The sequence below is a fragment of the Electrona antarctica genome (genome assembly GCF_951216825.1).
Source record: "Electrona antarctica genome assembly, chromosome: 4".
NCBI lineage: Eukaryota > Metazoa > Chordata > Actinopteri > Myctophiformes > Myctophidae > Electrona > Electrona antarctica.
In genome coordinates this window covers 30771012-30791146 of record NC_136809.1, presented here as the reverse complement: position 1 = coordinate 30791146, position 20135 = coordinate 30771012, and the positions used below count along the sequence as shown (strand labels likewise).

At 45.1% G+C, this 20135-nt stretch overlaps 1 protein-coding gene across 1 annotated transcript; it reads right to left on the bottom strand.

Moving 5' to 3' along the window:
• Nucleotides 1-867: 867 nt before the first annotated feature.
• Nucleotides 868-18955, bottom strand: LOC306921545 (transcription factor MafK-like; the record flags this gene model as incomplete). The annotated part of the gene is made up of 3 exons (XM_079498715.1): nucleotides 18823-18955; nucleotides 1594-1659; nucleotides 868-1347 (listed from the first exon to the last, which is right to left on the bottom strand). The coding sequence occupies exons 2-3, from the start codon at nucleotides 1627-1629 to the stop codon at nucleotides 868-870; spliced, it is 516 nt and encodes a 171-aa protein (XP_079354841.1). The 5' UTR covers nucleotides 1630-1659; nucleotides 18823-18955.
• Nucleotides 18956-20135: the final 1180 nt, after the last annotated feature.

Here is a 20135-nt window from a genome sequence, read left to right as displayed (position 1 = left end):
CACAGAATTCCTGATACATAACAATTCACACACAGAGAATACACTTTGGACCTCATGTGAATGACAACACAGTACAAAACAGTAGAAATACAGTACAGTTACCACCGTTGAGTAAGATATATTTTTTCCTACAGTATTTTTCTCAAAAAGTTCAGTTTTTCTTTGCTTGGTGGAGCACTATAAGGAATTTTCTTCCTTCTTTGCAGACAGTGAAATTTGTGTCACCTGAAACCTCTCTCCTTTTGGAAACATAAAACCAGGGTTCCTACATCTTATTTGTAACTTAAAATCCCAAGATTCTTCCATGACTAATCAATAATAAATTATCTCCCAAATGAACATATATAGTTTTTCTTATGGGATTTCAGTGTACCGCACCTTGGTTTGACAAGGACAAACTAACACTTTTAAAGTGGTGTGTCAAACATGGAGAGAGAGTTGAATTACTTAATCATCTACTTACAGATCTACCAGTAGTCTTGGTTGACAATTTTGGCATTGTTTATGTTATAAAAGAAAAAAAAAAGAAAAAGAATAAATAAATCCAGGCCTAGAAAACATCTAGGAACCCTGTCTATTTGTCCCAATTGTCCTGTGCTCAATGATCATGCACTGACCAAGGACTGCATCATAGTCTAAGAAGCTTCCTCTACTTCCTTCCTTTCCTATATCTGTACTGGGAGATGACAGGTCTCAGCCAACATGGCTGAGGAGGGGTTGATTAACTTGCACCTGTCTCTCTCTTTTGTAGATTAGTGCACATAGAGGAGAGACGATGAAGTAGAGAGGCAACTGCACCCCATCCCCCTATCCCCCCCCACCCCCACCACACCCAACCACCAACTTCCAACCATCTGCCTCCTCCCCTCAAGACCGTGCATCCGTTTTTGACTTTACTATCGTGATGACGCTCGTTGCCGTCGCCACTTTCCCCGGTATGAAAGGCCCGATGACTGAGGACGCCACCCCTACCCCTCCGCCGGCAGCCCGAACCCCGACGCCGACTGCCGGGCTCCGTGCCACAGTCCTGGCGAAGGTCTGCAGGGCCTCGTACTTGGACCTGAGCGCATCCAGCTCCACACGCATCGAGGCATTCTCGTTAGCGAGTTTGTCCACCTCCTGCTGAAGCTGAGCCTTCTGCTTCTCCAGCTCCTCCTTCTGGGTGACACGCTTCACCCGGCAGCTGGCGGCATAACCGCGGTTCTTCAGCGTGCGACGCCGCTGCTTCAGCTGCAAGATCTCCTCCTTGGTGAGCCCCCGCAGGTGCTGGTTGAGCTCCCGCACTGACATGGTCACCAGCTCGTCGTCTGTCAGGCTGGTGCCATTCTCTCCCGGCTCCCGCTTCACCTGGGGTTAAGAGGTGAGAGGAGGAGGAGAAAGTGGGATGTAAGAGTTGAAGGAAAAAAGACGGGTAGAGAAAGGAAAGAGAGAGAGAGAGAGAGGACATTGGCATAGCAGGTGAGGGTGAATACAGGTGGAGTTCAAACTTACAGTGAAGGCGGTGAGTGGCTGCAAGGTTTGACTTAATTACCATTAAAGCATCAGACATATGTTCAGATAGTTCACAGTACAATAATGCAGTGTGCCTCTTACCTTCAAGGCTTTATTCCCCTTGTTAGTGGTCGTCATGCCACGAGAGCCTCGCTCTTCTGAACAGACCTTTGGAGGAGAAACAAACAAGTCAGCCTATTTGACCAGACAGACGTACGGAGCATGCATGGACAGGAGGTCAAGAGGAAAAGTCTGAACAGAAGACAACATTTTATAACCAGTTAAACCCCACATACTTAGTTGACCGGAGTCAACAAAGGGTCTATCCTATGCTCCCTCCTGTTTTGCCTCTACACTAAATATCTTTGCCAAAAATAGCTCACACCGTGTCGTGAGCTTGTAGATTGGCCATTTTCGCCGAATATTTGCCTCTGAATAGGGATGCTAGAGTTCATGTGGTTAAGTTATCTTTGGTCTCTGTGGGCAGACACCTCCCAGGACTGATATACACATCATTGCATCGAGTAGCACAGTTACACATAATCATGTTGCAATGTATCCTGCAGTACGCGTAACTTCCGTAAGGCTGAAAGTGAGGCAAACGCACCTTTTCTAAGAATGTCTCTGACTTCCTGTTTCCTTGTGGTTAGGCTGACAGTGCCCACTAGCTTAATATTATATCTAGAGCTCTTATTGGTTGGCTCGCAGCCAATAGGAGAGCAGTGAGTCAGAAAAAGTGGTAGAAATAGAGGGAAGAATCTTAGAGTATATATGACTAGAGACGGCACCCGGAGGAAACCCTGAGGAGAAATGGACATAGTGGCCGAATTTGGTATTGCAGCGTGGGCCCAAACACATGAACGTGCCGGTCCGTTGACTATCATTGTGCACGTTCACGATGACACGTGAACGTTGTTTCATATGTGAACGCACGTGAACGCGTGCAATGATAGTCAACGGCAGCGCGTTCATGTCTTTGGGGCAAATCCATCCCAGAATGCACTCTGTTCCTACCCGGAAGGAGGAGTGAAATCGCCTCATGCACTTTAGAGCAACTTGGATGGGAGGAGAACTCGGGTGCCGTCTCTATTCATATATACTCTAAGGAAGGAATCCAGGGGAAAACCAACTGTTAACAGTCATAACACGCGCACACATTACTTTATTCTATACATTCTAATCAAATAAAACTATAGATGTCATAACCATAAGTAGGCATGCCTGCCACCGAGTAATAAACAAGAGAGGCTACGAAATAAAATTAATCACAAGTCAACAAAGAAGAGTGCAAAAGATGAGATCAGTACTTCGAGCCTACAGCCCCACCGATGAGCATCTTCACTGCAGGCTCCACAATGGGATGCTTTATGTTGCTTGTTGGTCTCACTCTCATCGCTAAGATCAGTGTGTTTGTGTGTGTGTGTGTGTGTGTGTGTGTGTGTGTGTGTGTGTGTGTGTGTGTGTGTGTGTGTGTGTGTGTGTGTGTGTGTGTGTGTGCGTGCGTGCGTGCGTGCGTGCGTGCGTGCGTGCGTGCGTGCGTGCGTGCGTGCGTGCGTGCGTGCGTGCGTGCGTGCGTGCGTGCGTGCGTGCGTGCGTGCGTGCGTGCGTGCGTGCGTGCGTGCGTGCGTGCGTGCGTGCGTGCGTGCGTGCGTGCGTGCGTGCGTGCGTGCGTGCGTGCGTGCGTGCGTGCGTGCGTGCGTGCGTGCGTGCGACAGTGAGCGTGCACACGTTAGATGAAGGACAACTATTGTTGCTGCTGCTGCTGAGCGATCATCATGAGACCAGTCATGATGAATCAGCAGATTCCTGATCTCACTCACCCCTCTCTCCTCCCCCTCCACTCACATTTCTTTATCACTCTTCATCTCCCATTTCTGAACCCCCTCTTAACCCCATATTCCCTATACACCCCCATTTAAACTGTGAGAGACTAGCCCAAAAATAGCTACAGGACCGTGAAAAGGTTATTCGTAATTTATACTTGGCGAAGATGGCAGATGTACAAGCTCACAATGCATCGCAATGAGTTCCACACCTCTGCTGAACAGATGCTCAGACCAACCTGTAGGAGTTGCTGCTGGTGCAGTGGCAGATCCCCACCCACCTTTCCACCTGGCTGCGAACCAATTGTTTTCCTTGGAGCAGCCCAGCCAACAAAACACCAAATTCTAAACTACAGCCACCCTCCATAGAGAGGTGATATTAATAAGGTCACCGATTCACCTCCCGACCTGATCTATATATCCAAGTGTCATAACCATCTGAGCTTATATCATATATAGTATAACTATATTAGAAGGATAAACCCTCGTTTTAGAGGGGGTCCTTCAGCTAGGTGAAGCTGAAAACTTAATCATAACAATAATATTCATGATGCTTCACATTCAGCATGGTTTACAATAAGCAGATGGCTCAAGCAGATTTCAAAACATATGATTAGCATGACTCAAAGATTTTAGTCAGTGAACTTGTCAGGGAAGTGAAGTGATGCCTATTGCTAAGTGACAAAAGGGAAAGAGCCTTCTTGTTGACCTCTTCTGATGAGGAGATACTTTCTGTATCTGCTTCTAATTAGCGTGCAGTCTCCCCTGTAGTACAACTCTTTCAGTGAGTGAGTGAGTGAGTGAGTGAGTGAGTGTGTGTGTGTGTGTGTGTGTGTGTGTGTGTGTCTCCTGCCACAATGTCTACAGTTATAAATAGCCTTAGATCAAAGACAAATAAAGCACAAGTCAATGGGGAGATTCTATGCTACACGCACGCACGCACGCACGCACGCACGCACGCACGCACGCACGCACGCACGCACGCACGCACGCACGCACGCACGCACGCACGCACGCACGCACGCACGCGCGCAGCGCGCGCGCGCGCACGCGCGCGCGCGCGCGCGCGCGCGCGCGCGCACGCACGCACGCACGCACGCACGCACACACACACACACACACACACACACACACACACACACACACACACACACACACACACACACACACACACACACACACACACACACACACACACACACACAATGTACACCAAACACATAGGACATCAGCATCCTTTTACTACAAATGTATCAAATGTATGCATATTAAAGGACAACTTTAGTTTTTTTCAACCAAGGTTCATGTTTTAGGTTGTTATTAGAGAAAGTAAAAGATGAGTGTTAAACTTTTTTCATTTGCTGCTTTCTTTCGTTTTTCTTTCGGGGCATTCGAGCATGGGGCTAAATATGTATTCTTTTACATAATTTTATAGCGATTTATTATTTTATCATTTACTATAGTCCTACTAGACCCCAAGAAATTACATCTGGCCACAAAAGTTCACAGGATCTACTGACTATGAAGGTAGCCTATACTGGGGGGAAGCCACACTGTAATAGGCTCAATATGTCAGTTTGACACATTCAGTAGATCCCGTGATCTTTTGTGGCCAGATGTAATTTCTTGGGGTCTAGTAGGACTATAGTAAATAATAAAAAAAGAAATCGCTATAAAATGTTGTAAAGAAATACATATTTAGCCCCATGCTCGAATGTCCCCCTGCCCCCCTGTCAAAAACAGCTAAAATCCCTAAAACGATAGAAAGCAGCAAATGAAAAAGAATTAACACTCATCTTTTACTTTCTCTAATAACAACCTAAAACATGAACCTTGGTTGAAAAAAACTAAAGTTGTCCTTTATTAAGTGAAGGATAAAGGAAAAGAGCAGTGCTAGGCTATTCATCAGTTTATTATTGTTAGGTACTTTAAAACATGGCAGCTCCCTGACACTGCGCAGCCCCAAACAACATTAAAGTCTAAATCTTCTAATCTTCTAAATAACAACATACTACGATGCGACTAGACACTTGACTTCAGCTTGCTCACAGACATAACATTCTAGGTGCTCGGGTGGTGCAGGGGTAAAGTACTTGTAGGAGGTTGCACCACCTCACAGGCTCACACTAAGTTCAAACTTAGCCTAGTATGGATTTTGCGCACAATTACATAGTCTCAGCCACGCCTTTGGTCTGGCGGAAACAATGAATCAAAGAATGTATTTGTTTATTTTGAATATATAAAAAAATACAAAACAGAAAAAAGCAAGCATAACAAAACAACAATGTTTAAAAAGGAGATGGATGAAGTGTAAACGTAATCCTCTTATTACTCTCACCTATGTAAACTCTATTAACTGTTCAAAGAAAACATCAGTTATAATAATAAAAAAAATAGATCAAAACCAACCCATGACTAATTCAACCCTACATCCATTCTTCAAGCGCTTGTTGAGAGGGTTCAACTACAATGAAAACAAAAATAAAAAGTCTTTCTTACTTTGCATTTAGTAAGAAGATGCCTATTTGTACCACATATCCATATCAATGTCTTCTAAGGCTGGGCAATGTGAGAAAATCTATTATATGGCCTTAATAAGATATGATTTATTATTTATATATACACTAATACTGATGAACATCACAGTGTGTGCTCATATGTTAAATAACACATACCGTAATCAATCTCATCGATGAGGCATCATAATGGACCTCATGGTAATGGGAAGTGTGATACCATATCATTTTCAATGGACTATTTTGAAGAGATGTTTTGAAGAAACAGACTTACTGTTTGCTTTTATCATGAATTTAGTTTAGACAACAACATTGTGTATCGCAAGGCATTGAAAAAACACAATACGGATAACATGTGACGTACAGACAATAAACAATAAAAAAATCGATATAGCGCCCAGCACTATGTGTTCATTACCTACTGTATCTATTGCTATCTGGAGCGCAGTCAGTGTACCCCTTTCTGAGAATGGGGGTGCGCTGTCACAAAATGGGGTGGATCAAAGAGCGAGGGTGGCTGGGGGGGATGGGAAGACAGAGGAGGATTCCTGCCAGGCATCACCCCATCCCCCTCATGCCCCATCTGAGCATCTCCACACAAAAACAAACAAACGAACATGCAGGAAAACAAACACATGCACAGACCCGTTCCCACACCTCCATGCAAGTGGGGTGCAAATTTTATGAAATGTAAATGTCATTATATTAAACATGGGAGTACATAATTGAAGCATACAAGAAACATGTAAATATGTCATGGAAATTACGTCACTGAACAACACTGCAAACTCGTGTTAATTGGATCACTTGCGCTCTTCGTCAGAGTTAGTCACTTGTACCATCTTTGTCTCAACAAAGACAAACATGGTATAACCGCATACGCACTATTCTGGGTAGAGAGTAACAATGCTGGAACGGTTCCAATCCATCAATAGGCAGAGCATGGCGGTGAGGTGAGGTGACCGTGTATAACTCAGTAGGTTGAACATGGCACTTTAACACTCACAGCATTAGGGCTTTATTTCCCAGTAGAGCTACGCATTCTAAACACAAATGCACTCAGTTAATTGCAGCACAGCAGTATCACTGCACTGTGCGTGCGTGCGTACACATGTTTGTACACACAATGACCTGAGACCGCGTGTTTAAGTGTCAGGCGAGTCAGCCAGGTTTTAGGATCATCTGCTGAGCGAAGGCATGTCCATTCATCATGGGTCTGCACATATACATACACAAACGCATGCTTCACCGAAGGTGTCCTTGCCACCCCATGCGTGGCCGTCGCAGTGTGGTCACTGCCACAGCCACTGTGTTGCTACAACAGACTTTTTTTCTCTTTTTTGCTGTGGCAGGCTGTATTTTTATGGAGCAAACTGAAAGAACGCTGACAACTCAAGAGCAGAGCTGCTTACTGTTACAGCGGAGAGACAACACACAAGCACACGAACACGTACACACACACACACACAACAGGACAGGACGCATGGAGGAGAAGGAGGAGGTGAGGAACGGTAGGTAGCGAAGAAGTGGGAAATACAGAAGTGGAGAAAGAGAGAGCGAGAGGAGAAAATGAAATAATAGAAAAGGAGGAAGAAGGGAAGGAGGGGGGTGTGAGAGAGAAAATAGAGTAAGAGTGGGGAGGGGGGGGGCTGAAAGAATTGCTGACGTCTCCAGAGCTGATTAGCGGCGTTACAGCGGAGACATCACACCCACAGCGGAGGGAAAAAACGCTGAGTATGGAGGGAAGACAGAGTCGTGTGGAGGGGGCAAATGACAGGGGAGAAAGAGGGATAGAAGAAAAAAGACATAGGCTAGTGAGAGAGGAGGAGGAGGAGAGGACAGAGGTGCAGGGAGAGAAGGATGGAGAGGGAGGCTGATGAGGAGCAATAAGAAGGGTGTGAGAGAGAGGGAAGGAGGAATGGAGGGATAGAGGGAGGGAGGGGGGCAGTGAAGGAGGATGAGGGGGTGGGAGAGTGTTTGGGTGAAAATGCATCCTCAACACATTTGTAAGAGCTTAGCTGTTGGGTATGGGGGGTAGAAAGGAAGGGATAGAGGGATGGAAGGATAGGGGGGTTGGGGTCGAAAAGGAGGGAGTAGAAGGGGAAAAGAATCTACTGAACTCAGCAACGGCCACGGCTAAAACCTCCAATTAGAAAAAGTTCTGGAGTTGATCCGATGCAACAAAACTGCTGCCTCTCTCTCTCCCTGACTCCCTCTTCACTCTCTCTCTTTAAATGCTCCCCCTCACGCTCGCTCGCCCGCCCGCACGCACGCACGCACGCACGCACGCACGCACGCACGCACGCACGCACGCACGCACGCACGCACGCACGCACGCACGCACGCACGCACGCACGCACGCACGCACGCACGCACGCACGCACGCACGCACGCACGCACGCACGCACGCACGCACGCACGCACGCACGCACGCACGCACGCACGCACGCACGCACACACACACACACACACACACACACACACACACACACACACACACACACACACACACACACACACACACACACACACACGTGGACAAGTCTGATTCGAGTGAAAGAGCAGACCACAACCGCATTGAAAAATCCAGTGTTAATGACTTTGGACCCGTCTTTTTTGTTTGCTTGTTAAATAAAACCTGTGAATTTTAAGTGGTGCAACTACTTCCTTAAGTGACTATGTGTGTGGGTGGGTGTGTGGGTGGGTGGCTGGGTGCGTCTGAGCACGAAAACAGCATGGTTGTTTTTCACCACCTGTGCGCAACCTAACACACACACAAACACACGCACATATTAACTGTATATATGGTGATTTCGGGTGTGCCAGTACAGTACAGTACAGTACAGTTACAGTACAGTGGAGGGTACAGTAGAGGGACCCCCACACGGTAACTCTGTCATTTCTCAACCCTGGGTGCGTTCCTGTGGGTCTGGAACTCCCCCCCCCCCGGGGACCCCCACACGGAGTTGCACCACTTACTTACTGAGAGAGAGAGAGAGAGATAGAGAGAGAGAGAGAGCTGGTGATGTCAAGTAGTGTGGGTCATAGGTGAACTCACTTATCACAGAAAAGGATACTGTAGATTTAAGAAAATGACAGTCACCAAAAGATGACACAGAGCATGCTTCCATCAACATTGTGTGTGTGTGTGTGTGTGTGTGTGTGTGTGTGTGTGTGTGTGTGTGTGTGTGTGTGTGTGTGTTTGGCTCCAGACACAGCTCTAATTAATCTCGTTTGAGAGAGAACCCTTTGCTCTCGCCTCTACCAACTCACAGAGAGGAATTTCTTAGAAATACACTTCCTACTTAATAGCTTGCAAACGCCCTGCATGCACGATAGCCCTTCATAACGACCACAGGCTGGTGTCAAGTGTCTATATGAGCACAATACAACAGCAGTGGCGCATCGCAGATACTACCTTAGACTCCATCTCTATCCGGGTGTTTGGTAGGTATGGCAGTGTGACATTGATTCACAAAACTTATACAAATCACCAAAAGATAACCATGGTCAGCTGTCAGAGATATTTTGCAGTGTAACCAGCAGCGTCTGCATACCCTACCCACTATCAATTGAGGCTCCTCTGAGTACCTCGAGTCTAAGCAGTAATACCACTCGAGAAAATAAAACAAGACGGGCAAAGAGAAATGTGGACACAGGGTGGGAAGAAACTGTGAGTGCGAGGACAAAATGCTAGGACGAAGATAGAGCATGACGGAGAGGGAGAGAAAGATGTAGTGACACGAATGCAGAAAGAATTAAACCTTGAAGCGCTACAGCGCTCAATTCCTGGCTCCTCTGCCTGCGTAAAAATAAAGCAGTGCCCATTGATCCAGCGTGGGCTGGGGGTGTTAAGGGAGCCAGTAAATAATTAACGGTGAGCAATGTGCATGTGCAGTGGCTAATTGAGAATTAGGAATCTGATCAGTGATAACGGCAACCTCACAGTCTCACAGCAGAGATATGAGAGAGAGAGAGAGAGAGAGAGAGAGAGAGAGAGAGAGAGAGAGAGAGAGAGAGAGAGAGAGAGGGGTGGGAAAATCAAGGGAGGGAGATACTGATAGAAAGTGTAGGAAGTAAAAGAAGAGGAGGCAGGAGTTGGGAGTTTTCCATGTGGAGAGAGTAGGAAGCTATTAACTAGAAGGTACACAGAGCGTGAAATAAGCATGATAACAGACACAAACACACAGAGAGACAGAGAGAGAACAAGAGAGAGAAAAGAGATGCAAGTAAAAACAGGGAAAGTAAAGATCGGGACTATAGTGCAGACTGCAGAGTGCAGAGAATATGGAGAAAGAAACTATCACTTCAGACATTTCTTCTCAGGGTAACAAAAAAATCTATTGTGTGTACCGTTTCAGTGTGCACATGACAGTGTTTGTGTGTGTTATTAAAGAACAGAAAAAGTCCTGGCGTCGACACGTTTTTCCCATTCCAGGTAGTAAGTCGAAGTGTGATGACAAATTTCCCAACACAAGCAAAAAAACAGCATCGTCAGGCAATTGAGCGCTGGCTCCTTCTTTTTTTTCTTTTTTTTTGTATTTCGTAAGGGCTTTTTTGAGTGAAGAGAAACCTTGTAGGTTAATTTGGTTTCCCCCCACCACCTCTCTCTCTCTCTCTGTAGGTGTGCGTGTGTGTGTGTGTGAGAGAGAGAGAGAGAGAGAGAGAGAGAGAGAGAGAGAGAGAGAGAGAGAGAGAGAGAGAGAGAGAGAGAGAGAGAGAGAGAGAGAGAGAGAACACAAAGAGCTGCAAGGGAGACGGTGATAAGTTAAGCTAGCATGTCGTTTATTTCCCCTAGACTTAGTACATCCCAGGTCAGCAAAAAAAATAAAGGTAGAGAAACAAACCCCACAAAAACTGACTTGCTCTCAGCATCTAGTTGTGCCATTAGGTAAGCATAGGATGACCCTACGAGGAATAATGATTAAAGTTACATTAAAAGTCCTACTTTTATAACCATTCTATTCACCCAGAAGCAGTGACATCATATTTTGTGCATATTAAAAAGGAAACCATAGACAGGCCTTGTATTGTAGTCTGGAGATGGAGAAGCGAGAGTGAGTTTAGTGATGTGTGGGCTGGTATGTATGCCATGGTAACCGGTGGTCAGTGGCATGGAGATATTCCAGGTGGTGACAATCTTTATTCTTTATGGAGGCACAGTTCCTGTGTCTCATAGTAGGTATAGCATGACTGGCTATGTGACTCATGCACGCGCATTCACACGAGTAGTGCACACATCAATACTGATGTGTGTGACCAGACAATCAGAGATCTGATATGCGTAAAATAGATTATAAAGGGTCGCTCCTCTTCCCACCCGCATTCATTTTGCGATTGCATTCGCAACTGGAAATCAAAGATGGTGGATTTGAAATTTCTGAACTAGAGATTTCAAAACGGATTTGTAGAAACCAATGGGTGCCTTCGTCCATATTTTTTGGACATCCACATTTTTTGGACGAACCGAAAAACAGCATTGGGATTTTATATCTAATCTGTGAGAGTAGAAATAACTCAGCAAAGAGCAAACATTGTATCAGTAAGAGATATAGGAATGGTTAATCAAATTATGTCTCTAACAGCCAAAATCCAAATCTGATCGACTATAAGGGCCTCTGGATTTCTAGATACAAGGTACTTGCTAATGGTGGCACGCCATTAGCAAGTGATGTATCCCACGGTCATCAGGGTTTCGGGTCTCCCAACATCATACCCCTCACTCAGGTGACCCAGCCGGGGTGATCAAGTCCTGACTTACGTCCCAGTAGCTACCCTCGATCAGTCCCATTAGGGAAAAACCAGGGCCACACAATCCACTCATCCTGAACTACTCTGCCTTGACTGGGTATGCGGGAGGATCGCATCAATCTGGCGTGTGGAAGGACTAGGCTCTGTGGGTTGACTCCTGTCCGGCCCCTCCTACAGTACGTCTCACCAGGTCCACTCCTGCTCCCAGCACCAGGCACTTCATTCAGGAGTGGTGGATTCTCGAGCCGCAATGGTTCTGCATGCTCCACCTGGCCCATGGTGGTGCCGCAGGCTCCACTTGCGGCTTGAATGGCCCTCCTAAAGGCCTCACCGTGGGTTGTTGGGCTTCTTTCTCACAGAAGACAAAGGCTGGGGCGCCAACCCATCCTGCTCCCGGATGCCGTCTACATTCCGGCTGCCACCCGTCTCTCCGGTGGTCACCAGACTATTCCTGGTTGTCACGTAGTCTATTCCTAATTTCCTATGAGTCACTATAAATAGAATAACTAAAACAAAAATACATCGCATGGATGCACCTGGGACGTATCCTCAGTGATGTATCCCATGAAGTGATATTGGCAGGGATGATGTGCCTAGTCACCCCTAGTGTGTCAAACCAAAAAACTGAACTTAACTGTCGAGTGCGCAAGCACATGCACACAAGTCATAGCTGCGGTGTCACTGTATCTCACTCTGTTTATGTGCGGGCACACATGTGTTACATACTGTACATTACACTGTAATGATTACAGTATGTCTCTATATTTCTATGTGGGGTGCACACACAAGCGTAGTAGGTGTCTCTGTATCTGTGTGTGTGTGTGTGTGTGTGTGTGTGTCAGGACCAGTGGAGGCTGCAGGAACCAGTGTATGCCAGTGTTTCTGGCATACGGCCCGGGGACACCTTGAAGACTTAAGGTTGGATATGGCACTGTTTCCCAAGCAGTAGGTCGGGACCCATTGGTGGGTTACGGACAAATGTTTATGGGTCCCTTTATTTTTTGTTTCCTACATTTTGTTTTCAATTATTATTATTTCTTAACACTTCCAAAAATGATTCCCAAAAATGCATTTTTTCATGAATCCCCCATTAAATGGCAGTATCAATAGTTCAGCACAGGCCAATATAGATTTGTTATATTTCTTTAGAACGAGAGTTGTAAGATTTGGTCTTTGGCCTGGAGGCTATTTGTGAAAAATAAGTCAAATAAGTACTTGGCCAAGAATTACTTAAAACAAATTCAATGATTTGTTTTCAGTAATTTCACAAAGATAATAAAAGACAAAATCATTACAATACCATGAATTAGAAAACAAATGTTTAAGAAGTAGTGAAAATAGCCAATCTACAAGCTCACAACGCGGTTCGAACCGATGCATTGTGAGCTTGTAGATCTCCTATTTTCACTAGTTTGGGTCCCGGGCAAACCACTGCAATATGGGATCCGTTTTGCAAATACAGGTAATATTTGGTGTGTGCGATTCCTGGTTTTCACTCTTTGCACTGATCCCTTGTGAATTTCTTAACATGGTTCAGAAATTCATACCACAAGTCTCGGATCGTCTCACTGCAGTTAAAAACTGCGGCAAGTTGGCACATAAAGATGATGCAACTGGAAGACAACCCCTGGCGTGGATACTCTGGTTACCGAAGCTTTGCTTATCTATAGCTACAACCCGCTCTTAGTATCCCAAGACATCATGTAAAAACAAAGCATTGCTATTGGGGCTTATGTATTGTATTGTGCGTCTTTGTGCATGTGTGTGTGTGTGTGTGTGTGTGTGTGTGTGTGTGTGTGTGTGTGTGTGTGTGTGTGTGTGTGTGTGTGTGTGTGTGTGGAGATGTGGTAGTGTCCTCTTACATGTGCTGTACTCTCTACTACACTCAAGCCTTCTCAAAAAGCACACAAATAAACTTTTGTATGCTGGATGAGTCCTGAGGGGCCAAATATGAGAGCTTGAACCTCATGCCTGGTGATCAAAAAGAGAGGCTATCGATATGGCAAAGAAGCATGGAGATCATGTTAACCGTGTGAAGTAAAATACCACGAGAAACACAGTAAGACAAAGTTAGCCCCTAAAAGTAATTTGAGCAACTTGGCATAAAACTAAGAGTCAATTGCATTATTGACGATGATGCAATATTGTTATGTTGTAATGGGATCTCTTTGTAGGCTATTTTTGTTCATTATCTTGTAAATAAGGAGCATACTGTATGTGGGACCACATGTGTACACAGATACAAAGATGCACACACACATACTATAGACACAGCCAAGCATGTACTGTGCACCCCCCCCCCCCCCCCCCACACACACACACACACACACACACAGAGTTCCCTCTGTGACCACCATGTCAAAGACACAAGGAAGCAGAAGAACAGTGGAGCACAGCAGTGATTATGCACCGGATCTGCTTACACCATATTTCATCATTACTGTAGAGAAAAAAACACTCAAATATTGATCTACCCCACTCTCTCCCTCTTCTGATTTCCCCATTTTTCCTCTCTTACTCCTTTACCTGAATTTCCTTTATGCTTTTTGTCTACCCTCCCTTCTGTCAGCCTCACTCCTCACTTTCTCCCTCTCCCTACAAGCTTTTACATTTCTGCAGAGACATTTGCTAACCCAACAGACGTCTCTGAAACACATCTCCAAGTTGTAAACAAGATTGTGAGCATACACACACAGGGTACTTAAAGAATCTCTATCACACACAAGCCTAGGAAAGACAGCACGATGGAAAATAAAACATTAACCGAAATAACTAATTGATAGTACTTGCATCAGTGTAGCCCTTCGTTTCATCGGCGCAAACGCCTCTTGGTTTAATAGCTCCTGTCCGATTCATCATCATCTGACATACCTAGTGGAGCTCTTGCATACTGTTTCATCACATTGTAGGTGCACATAAGCACTCATTACTACTAACACACACACACACACACACACACACACACACACACACACACACACACACACACACACACACACACACACACACACACACACACACACACACACACACACACACACACACACACACACACACACACACACACAAATCATGTTTTATTTCATTGATGTTGAAGAAGAGGGTAATGCAATATGTATTGCTCACAGCAAGCACCAACTGTCTCATATGGCAACATTTTCCAAGTAAGGGAGATTGTAAAATAATTTCCCAATCGCCAGCCACATGAAATGCGAGCGCACACGCACACTCACCTGTGTGCTTACTGAATATTATAGGACATACAAACTAGTACATCCTAGGTCTACTCCCCTCTAGATCTTAGCATCTTGCAGGTGTGTTCTATAACACTTGCTCTCACTCTCTTCGTTCTCTCATGTGCGTGCACACTCATCTAACACTTGTGCGCGCACACACACACACACACACACACACACACACACACACACACACACACACACACACACACACACACACACACACACACACACACACACACACACACACACACACACACACACACACACACACACACACACACACACACACACACACACACACACACACCAATGCAAAGAAAGTAGCTGTGGTAAGTAACAAGTGAAAACGCCATCTGTCAAGCGTAAGAGCATTTGCTTTGCCTCAGCATTTTTGGGGGGAATGCCTTGAAGACAAAAGGGTCCTTGTTCTCAATCTCTCCACAAATCCCATCTCTCATTCTTCTCCCTCTTCCTTCATCCCTCGCTCTGCGCCTCGCTGCACTGCCACCATCAGCAAAGTTGCACACATAAGCATTGGTCAGCGTTCAATTACCGTGAACACCAGGGAGGGATGGGGAAGTACTTGACAGAGAAATGCACTTCAAGCACTGATTAAATACTGATACCATGTATAAAAAAAGCTTAGCCCCTAGGTTGTGTGCTGGTGCGGGTGCACTTGTGGGTGTGTGAGTGTGTGTGTGTGTGTGTGTGTGTGTGTGTGAGAGTGCGCACATGCGACTGTGTGTGCGCGTGTGCGTGTGTGTGCATTGCACAACATTTGAGGAGTTGATGGGAAAAGTAGTCTATATGGGTGTGCTAGGGGGAAAAAAATGGTGAAAGCATTTGTGTGTATGAAAGAGAGGGAAGTAGAAAAGGGGGACAGAGGGAGCGAAAGAAGAGAGGCAAAGAGAGGCCACTCCTCTCTCCAATACTGATACAAGTGTTTCATCATTGTGGCCCTCTATTACAGTACTTGCCAACTTGCTTACTACATACTTTTGATACACTCAGTAGAGTGCTGACTCCAACGAAAGCTGCTGATATGGAGTCATTAGAGGGTGAAGTTTCTGTTTCTCTTCAGCCCATATTGCTTCCCTATTACTCTTCAGTGTTTAAGATGTACAGTGTTCATCAAGGTTGCTACTAGCCAAAAGATAATGGCTGTTCAGCAAGATCAATTAAAGGGCATCAATGCGTATAGACCATACCCTTGTGAGGTTTATGTTTCATTTTGGTACTATTTGGTATTAGTTTTTTTTGTACACAGTTCATGAACACTGGCCTTTCAACAGAAACTGCCATGGATAATACGTATTGCACTTTAAATTCATCAGCACTTTTTTATTATTATTATTATTTATTTATTTTTACCAATGTTGTCTGCTGTCTCTCTACTTTTTAATGTGTCCAACCATGTGTTGCGAAAAACGGTATTTTGCTCCCTTGTATGCCTATGTGTATGTATTAAGGAAGTGACAATAAAATGTATTATGATGGGACTGCCATATATATATAGGCTATAGCCTATATAGAAATGATTTTTTTGTGGCTTTCGCCTTTATTTTATATTTTTTATGGAGGGACAGACAGTAGGCTGACATGAAATGGGGAGAGAGATGGGGGGAAGACGTATGCAGTAAAGGTCGGGATCGGGAGTCGAACCCGCGGCACACTGCCAGACTGGATTACCAGCCAAGGTGCCTGGACCACGGACCAGGCATACACACACACACATATATGTGTGTGTGTGTGTGTGTGTGTGTGTGTGTGTGTGTGTGTGTGTGTGTGTGTGTGTGTGTGTGTGTGTGTGTGTGTGTGTGTGTCTGTGTGTGTGTGTGTGTGTGCGTGGCTAGCCGCCTTAACAGCCAGGAATATCACTTTCATTGTCCTAGTGGTGATAAATTAACTTAATTAAGCAGTCACCGTCTCTGTGACATGTTGTTCTTTAGAGATCGTATAGAGATCGACTACTATGCAATCAAATAAATCTGTATACAAGATAATTTCAGATTTCAGAGAGGGAGGGAAATACTAAATTAACTGTTAACTACATTAAAAAAAATCGCGGGGGCGAGTTGGTAAAGGGGCGAGCAGTCTCGTATTCGTGGTGACTAATTAAGCCAATAGCAGACCAAGCAATAGGCTGTTCAACTGATATTTTACCACCTTTATTTCACGTGTTCACCAAAATAACAAAAGCTCCCCTAAACACAATTAAATGTCCAGCTGAAACAGTCGTGTCCACACACACACACACACACTCCTGTGTATACGAGTCCTATAGGACCCGTCACATTATACATATACAAGCATATATTTATTTCAAAGACTAGCCTAATAAACAGATCTCATTCGCTCGCGCCCAGACCTTTGTCCGCCTTCCGCCGGTGCCATATTGTTGTAGCGAATTTAGTAACCTATCGAATCATGAGACTCCAGCGCGAGAACTCGATCTCAGCAAGGGAATTTACTTGATTTGAAATTACACAGCAAGAACCAATCTCACCGTTATCAATAATAGCAATTAGGAATTTAGCATATGAAACAGCATATCACTATGCAGCATCCTACGTGAATGTAACACATATAGGTAGGCGAATTGCCTATACCAAACCCCAGTATTTTGGTGACCTTCCAATCATGCACGCGCTGCGCATAATAAAGCAAGCGAATAGACAGGCAGTGATAAAACTGCCAAATCTGCAATAATAATAATAAACCTGGAATGTTGGGAATACATTTAATTTAATTCGATATGCCACCAATGTCAGTGTAACTTCATGTTGCCATGGCTCCCCTCATGCCTCCGCTCTGCTCGCGCAAACGTTCAGATAGTCTACAACGTTGTGATGAATCAGCATCTCTATATGGCCAGTCAGTCTGACTCTGAGGAAATATAATAAAACAGGCTTTACGTCATGCAGACCATTAATGCACGAGACAACTGAAGGCCACAAAGCAAATTGTGTAATTTCATTAAATGGCAATACTAAATAAATATAGTATTGCCACAGTTGTACTTGTACCCTATACCCTCTTGGCTCATATGGCAAATATTTGACACTTTGCCAGCTTTAGTTACGCAAAGAGGCGATAATGTCAGGGGGTCTGTTTATTTTTGTTGCTGCGTTAAGCTATAGGGGTTTGATTATGCCACATGCGAGTAGTAAGCAGGTGGAGGGAGAGTAATGAGTCAGTAAATATGGAAACTATATTTTCACCAATTACATCTGCGAACAGCTGACTAGATAGTCAAGCTATTATAGCCACCTTACCTCAGAACGAAGCAACAGATTATAATCAATGTGCAAGTGCTCGCTGTGTCCACTCCACTGTCCAGTACAGTAGTCGGGTCAATTATCTTCGCTCCGGTTCACGTCTCTCAACAGCTCCCAAGCTGCTTTCACCTGTCTACATGAGTCTGACACTCAAAATTGGGGAATCCCCAACCCTTTCCAGTTTCCATACTCTACCTATACTTGTCCTCCTCAAACTCTATCCCGGTAAATTCCGACATGCCTGCACTGTGCCTGGACAGTGGACACTATAGTGAAAGTGTACACAGCGGCCGCCCTCTTTGTCTACAGGCAATACTGTCTACTCTTATGATTCTGAAAGCTCCGGTTGCTCGGTCGGTCGGCGTGGCGATAGCAGCGACCGCTGGAGCGCAAGGCTGTGTGTGACGGCCCAATGGTGATGATTCAGCAGGGGAGGCTAGCCCTTTAAACAGCGCCTCATTGGTATGATGTCGCTCGTTTTGGGCTGTGATCCAGTCAGCATAACATAACAGCAGCACGGCACCACCACGCAGTGGCACGCACGCACGCACACACCGCACCGGGACGGGACGGGAGACGACGGCGACAGCGGCGTGGCAGGCAGTGGTGGCGTGCACAGTCAGCAAAACAATATATATATATATCTATATCCAGCATCTCATATAGAGCAGATCAGCAATGATTTATTTATACTACAAGTACTAACTAAACCGTACAAACTTACCCGACCAAAAGTGAGATGGTTCCTGCGCCCACCGCACCGCCAAAGGTTTTGATTTACCGCTGAATGCCCAGCCGGCGCTCAGAGCGACAGTTGGTGTTCACACCTTCTTGCAGATCGCGGATCTATCCACCCCTTCCTCGCTTGTTTTAGTCTATGGTAGGAAACGCCAGACGTCAGATGATGTTTGGATCACATGGTTTCATTCATGAAGGATCTACGCGACGAGCATTTAAAGAGATAGGCTAATATACGACTCGTATATTACGAGACACTACAAAATGACTACATTGTAATAGGTTGTTTATTGCAGGTAGGTAACAATCACTAATTCACTATAGGTATTTTGTAAAGTGTGACCAAGGGCTACCATACTACCCCGGTCTTGTGTTATTTTCCTTATATCAGAACTGTCCATTTCAGTTAATTAGGCTACCGGTAGACTAGGTACCTGCCTTGTACCGTGTGTGCAGTACAATATAAACATACCTGCTTTATACTAAATCAAGGTAGGGAGGGGAACTAGTAGGGGTTTAAAATGCAACCGTTCCAATGCCAGACAGACACCCTTAGTAAACATGATTAGCCTATAGCAGAAACAGAATTGGTAGCCCTTCAGGTGAGTTGCAGCCAAAATCTACAGAACTAGTCACCATTTAGGAAGTTGATCCACACAATCATATTAGACACGGGTGGTGTATAAACATATAGGCCTATATGAAAATATATACACCTCAGATAGGCTATATTATCTGATGTCCATTTATTATGCTTCACTAATCACTACCTACCGTATACAATCTGTAGTACACACTGAGCCCCAAAAGGAGGCCAGTATTGCATACTCACAGTTTCACACTCACTGTGTGGTAACCAACTTCCTCTGTTGCTATTTGACCAGACATCAGCACTGAAATCACAATCAACTGCATCAGACACAGCACACTTTCATGAAAAGTGCACCATGGTCCATGTGTCAAAGCAGATAAACATACAGGCTTCCCCGCACACCCACACCACTCTCCAGCATGTCTTTCCAAGTTTAGAAAAATATTAGGATGTTATGTGCTGGGTTGGCACATACCATCTACAAAGTCTCTCTCCCTCTCGATCTTTCAAAGAGGGGTGCTGAAAGCCACCCGGCTGATGACGGCCTATAATGAGTGGCAAATGGAAGACTCCAGGAACGGACTAATCTTATCAGGCAGCAACTGGAGCTAGCAGAGAATAACCCATTAAAATAACCGAAGAGGGATTACCTAGTCACTTCAGCAGTGGGGTAAAAACCATTGCACGCACAGATAAACATTCAGAGT